At 27.6% G+C, this 5985-nt stretch overlaps 1 protein-coding gene across 3 annotated transcripts; it reads left to right on the forward strand.

Moving 5' to 3' along the window:
* Nucleotides 1–1913: 1913 nt before the first annotated feature.
* Nucleotides 1914–5613, forward strand: LOC131064577 (sesquiterpene synthase Cad-like). Of its 3 annotated transcripts, none has more exons than XM_059210080.1 (10): nucleotides 1914–2143; nucleotides 2353–2555; nucleotides 2695–2810; nucleotides 2937–3163; nucleotides 3727–3845; nucleotides 4022–4120; nucleotides 4251–4466; nucleotides 4566–4704; nucleotides 4834–5073; nucleotides 5175–5613. In XM_059210080.1, the coding sequence occupies exons 1-10, from the start codon at nucleotides 1994–1996 to the stop codon at nucleotides 5472–5474; spliced, it is 1809 nt and encodes a 602-aa protein (XP_059066063.1). In that variant the 5' UTR covers nucleotides 1914–1993; the 3' UTR covers nucleotides 5475–5613. The 3 variants fall into 3 exon arrangements, with proteins under 3 accessions (XP_059066063.1, XP_059066064.1, XP_059066065.1); XM_059210081.1 differs by having other exon boundaries at nucleotides 4852–5073; XM_059210082.1 differs by having other exon boundaries at nucleotides 4293–4466.
* The last annotated feature ends 372 nt before the right edge of the window (nucleotides 5614–5985 follow it).

Raw genomic sequence — 5985 nt, forward strand, 5'->3', positions numbered from 1 at the left:
CTAATTTCTGGTAGATTAATTTTTGGTTCTTCTTAATGAAGCTGCTTGTCCGCGGATGACCAGGACAAAAGTTCTTCTTGTCATTTTTAAGAACCACACGTTTACATGTTAAGAAATTGTACGTGGGTGACCGGGACAAATGTTCTTAGTGTCATTTGTTTAGAATCACATTTCTTAACTTCTTGCACTAGATATTTTCAAGAACGTTTGTGGTTCTGTTATTATACTTGCTGTTAGGCAATACTATTGTAATTTTTTTGTTTTTCTAGTTAACTAGTTATTAAAAAAATTAATTTGAATCAATCACAAACAAATTTTAGCTTTTAATTTTTTCAATCTTTTTATTTACCAAAGTCTAATTGTACACTTATTGGTTAAATACAATTTAGTTCTTATAAGCAGATTTTTAGGAAATCCAAAATAATTAGTTTTAGTGGCAACTATATAGCCATAAATATATGTAAATTTTAATGCAATGAGATTCTTCCAATTGAAATCTCATTAAAAAATCATAACGAAATGTGTAATATTTTTTTCTGCCTCTTTAATTTTGTATGTACCTATTTATGTAGAAGTTGATTGAGATATTAATAAATTAATTTATATATAGATATGTTATTTATATAAAAATAAATTAATATGTTTAAAACTAATTATACTTTTATACATATTTTATTATATTTAAATGACAATGAATTTAAAAAATTACTACTATTTTTATTTAATTAATTTGACTTAATAAAATTATTATCTATCAAGACTTTTTTTATTTATTATTAATTTTAGTTTTCCTTAATATTTGATTTTTTATATAGTTTTGTTTACACATTTTTGTTTATTATATTTAATTTTTAAAGTAGATTTAAATATAAAACTATTTCAATTATTTATCTTTTTTTCCAATAAAATTTTAATTATTATGAAATAATTTTGTTTAATTTTTTAATCTTAATTATTATAATTTTTAAAATATAATCATTATTAAAATTAAATCATAATTATTATTAAAACTATACTAAAAACAAGGCAAGTACTAGCCACTATGTGCCACTTGTTTAAGTTAAGGAATGAATGGTAATCTTCTAAAATCTATTTTTATATTATGATTAAAGAAAAAAATTATGTTAAGAAAAAAATTTGTAATTTCGTATTGATATATATAAGAATATTTGAGGTTCTTTTTATAGTATGTTGGTTATTTGAGGTTCTTTTTATAGTATGTTGGTTAGGTGGTAGTATTGTTGTTGTTACCAAAGTTCATTGTGATGACAAGCTTGTAACTTTGCCGATCTAATATGCTTGTAGAAACATTGAAAGAGAAAGACATTAAGATAAAAAACTTAAATGAATTGTTTGTTTTATAAATGTTGTTTTCTTATTCGAAATTATGTATTTTGATTGTTTTTTCAACTTTATTATTATTATTATTTAGACACATCTCTCATTTTATAATTTTATTGATTTAATTTTACAATGAAATTTAGTATAATTTGTATTGTAATAAAGTATATAGAAAGGAAATTAAACGGAAACCTTCAAATCAAAGTTTTATTAAATTAAATTTTGATGGTACGATTAAGGGGAATTTGGGTAAATCTGGCATAAGTTATGTGCTTAGAGATCATCATGGATGTTTTATTTCAGCACTGACTTCTTCCATTCTAGAGGGCACAAACAATATGCCAAAAGCTAAAGCTTTTGTAGTCGGCATCAAATTGGTCCTTAGTCGCCAGGTTACAATAATTGCTTAAAGAAGAACTATTCGCCAGGTTACAATAATTGCTTACAGAAGAACTATTTTTGTCCTTAATCACCAGCTTACAACAATTACTAGGAACCACACAAAACCTCTCAAAATATCTGCTAATGGTATGCCATACTACTCACAACTCTCTTCTATATAAGGCATAGGAGGTGAAGTTTCTTTCCCATAATTCGCTCTGAGTTGAGTCTCTTAGTGTCAGTAGTGATATATCAGGTGTTCCCTTCCCTAATGGATGAAGTAGGTCTCCATGAAAGTTCATATGCCTATGCCCATTGCAAAGACAATAATACAGAGCATCCAGTCAATCGAAGGGTAGCAGAATTTCATCCAAACGTGTGGGAGTACGACTTCCTTCAGTCCCTTTCATCGCCATATGGGGTAAGTAAAAGTTTATAACTTCAAAGTTCTTTAATACAGTATTTTATTTCCTTCTGTTTTTTCTCTACTCTTTGGGAGTACAACTTCTTGCAGTCCATTCCATCGTCATATGGGGTGAGTGTTTCAGCTTTATGACTGCAACCAAGCATTTTATTTCCTTTTGTTTTGTTCTCTACTGTTATGAAATCTTACGCTTCTGTACACATCAGGCGCCTTCGTACTGCGAGAGAGTTAACACCTTAATTGAGGAGATTAAGATGGATATATTTGATGGTCTCGTTGGCGATGGAGAAATGAATCCATCTCCTTGTGACCTACTTGAAAGGTTCTTCGTTGTTGATATTCTGCAGAGGCTGGGAATTGACCGCCATTTTCAAAAAGAAATAAAAGCAGTTCTAGATTATACCTACAAGTAAGTTTGCATTTAAGTTGGATTTTTCTGTGCATATTTCATCATGTTTTTGGGTAAGAAGTTTATTATCAACTTTTTCGCTATACGTGATTCATAAATCTTTCATATGATAATGAATTGATGCTATGTTTTATCGTAGATATTGGAATGATGAAAAGGGCATCTCTTGGGGGAGAGAAAATCTTATTGTTGATCTCAACACTACTGCTTTGGGATTCCAAATTCTTCGTCTCAATGGATATTTTGTGTCTCCAGGTATTTATTTTCTATTTTAGCTTTCATCTGTTGTAATTCATTTAACGTTGTTGACAAATGTAGAATCTTAGGTAAGATGATCAGTTTTATGTTTCGACATCTATTTCTAATATTTTTACTTCACAGATGTTTTTCAGAACTTCCAAGATGAAATGGGACAATTCATTTATCTTGAGAGCTCTAAAGAAGATGAATCCAAATTAAGAAGTCTATCGAGTTTATATCGAGCTTCAGAGATTTGTTTTCCAGAGGAGAATATCTTGAAACAAGCCAAAATGTTTGCTTCTACGTGCCTAGGAAAAGCAATTCAAGAAAGCCAAGAGTTAATGAACAAAAGTCAACTTCTAGTAGAGGCAAGTATTCTATCAATCATAAACAACTTTAGTAGCCCATTATAAGATTGTGTTTTACACATACGGGTAATATCTAATTCAATGGTTTTGGCATGCAAACTTTAAGCATATTACTAGATTATGATAATATAAAAATAGGAAGATTATCTTGTACATAGACAAAACTTTAGATGACATATTCATTTGTGATTTTTATTAAGTTTAATCTTGATAGAGAATAATTGATAGTTGTTATACGTGCATGAAGGTTCTTTTAATCTTTGAATTAGTTAACAAAATTTTTATTTCTAAGTGATCTATCATCATATTAAAGTTTGATATTATAATGTGATTAGATGTAGGTTTTATTTCTAATAAAAAAACAATCAATTATTTTTAAGAGCTTGAACCTTTCATCTTGTTATAGTAATCAATTCATCTTGCCACTTAACCAAATAAGAGATCCTTAGATGAGGCTTCATTAATTCTTTCAACTTGTAAGTTTGTAAATGCTTTCTTGAGTTATTAATTTAGTTCGATCATTGTAAAAATTAATATAATCTTATTTAATTTTGGTTGTATAGGTTGAATATGTTATGAAGAACCCATGGAAGTGTAGAGTCCCTAGATGGGAGGCATTGAACTATATCAAAATATTTAGACAAGACATTGATGCTTCAATGTGCATGAAGGGAGTTTATGAGTAAGTCAAGGCATCATTTCATATAAACCTTTCTAAATAATTTACATAGTAAGCTTTCGTTGAATTATGCTTAATATAAATTTATTTATTTTTTCTACTTCATGCAAGAGTATCATATGGTCTAACTAACCAAATCTAATCTAATTAGTACTAATATATTTTACTTTGTCTTTCAGAATGTCAAGTGACAAAAGGAAAAAGATTTTGGAATTGGCAATACTAGATTTTAATATTTTGCAAAATCAACACCATAATGAGCTCAAAACTTTATCCAAGTAAGGGAACTATATTGAACTCTATCCTTGTTTTAAATAAATTTCAAATTAATCTATTTAATAATTTCATTATGTTCCTTATAATGCTAATAGGGTTAAATATTTTGGTTTTTGGGATACAAATAAATAGATGGTGGAATGACACAAAAGTAAAGGAACTAAGTTTCTTCAGGCAACGACATGTGGAGTTCTATTTTTTGTATACATGTGGACTTTATGAGAAAGAACTCTCTGCAATTAGGCTTTGCTTTGCTAAAGTGGGTACACTCATTACTCTTCTTGATGACATTTTTGACACTTATGGAACCATCGATGAGCTTGTACCTTTTGCATCAGCTTTGATCAAGTATGTAAATATATTATACAATATGTTATTATGATAACTTTTTCTTGTATATGTTGGTATTATTTATGTATATGTTATTTATTATAATTCCAATGTTAGGTGGGACATGTCAATGATGAATCAACTTCCAGAATATATGAAAACATGTTTCCAATTTGCCCACGAAACATACATGGAAATAGCTATTGAGGCAGAGAAGATACATGGTCCACATGTGCAAAAGTGGATGCATGATAATGTAAGTTATTTGATTGTAACATAATCTAATTTAGAGTTTAAATATCTAAAAATATTAGTTCATTTTGATTTTGTGTGAAATTATTTGTTACCATAAATCTAATGGTATGTTTTTTAATTTAAATTTAAGTGGAAGACTACTATTCAGGCACAACTTCAAGATGCTGAATGGATCGCTAAAAATTATCATCCAAGTTTGACTGAATATTTAAAGAGTTCTGTACCATCTACAACAGTTCCAGTGCTATCATTATTTCCCATGCTTTTAATTGACACATTTTTTAATGATGATATTATTAAAAATATGAATAAGTTCCAAAATTGTGTTGCATGGGGATGTCGACTAGTTGATGACTCCAAAGATTTTCAGGTACATATCCACTATTATGTAAAAAGTGTTGATTCATTATTTATTAAGTATACATTCTAATAAAAAAAGACATAAATATTTATTTCAATTATTTTTTGAAGGATGAGAAAGAGCATGGAGAGAATGCATCATGGATAGAGTGTTATATGAAGGACAATCCCGGAACAACAAGGGAGCAAGCTTTAGATCATATCAATATGCTTATTGAGTTAAATTTTGAAGAATTGGTGAAATGCCATATATTCTATGAGTATGACATACCAACTACTTGCAAGAGATTATATTTTGATATGTATAGGTCAGTAGCTTTCATTTGGAGGGATATTGATGGATTTTCAAAATCTAGCAAGGGTATCAAGGATGACATAATGAAAATTCTTGTTGAACCTATATATTTTTAGAGTATAAGTGGGAAAAAATAATAGATTTGTTTAGTACCATAGATATGTCTGTATTTTGTATTATATGGATGAAAAATATTTGAGAGATATAAGTTTTACGATTGTAAAGGAATGTGACAATTATGTAATCATTAAGATATATTGTTCTTAGAAAAAAATCTTGCTTATCACAATTGAAATCTATGGAATGTTTATTTGAAATATTCTATATTGAAATGTTTATTATTTAATTAACCTTATTTGACCCTAGAATATTTTCTTATTAATGGGATTTTTAATCTAAAATTGATAAATTGTTTTAATAAACCTAAATACTACATCATAAATAAAATATAACATAAATCATATTAGATTTTAAAAATACATTTTAAATTAAATCATTTATTATAATAAATAAATTAAATTTGAAAATAAGAATCTTTGATATAAAGAAAAAATGTATAAGACGGAGAATAAATTTTGAAAAAATATCATTTGAATGCAATATTATTAAATAATGTTTACAAATCTA

This window comes from Cryptomeria japonica, chromosome 8, assembly GCF_030272615.1.
Source record: "Cryptomeria japonica chromosome 8, Sugi_1.0, whole genome shotgun sequence".
Taxonomy (NCBI): Eukaryota; Viridiplantae; Streptophyta; class Pinopsida; order Cupressales; family Cupressaceae; genus Cryptomeria; species Cryptomeria japonica.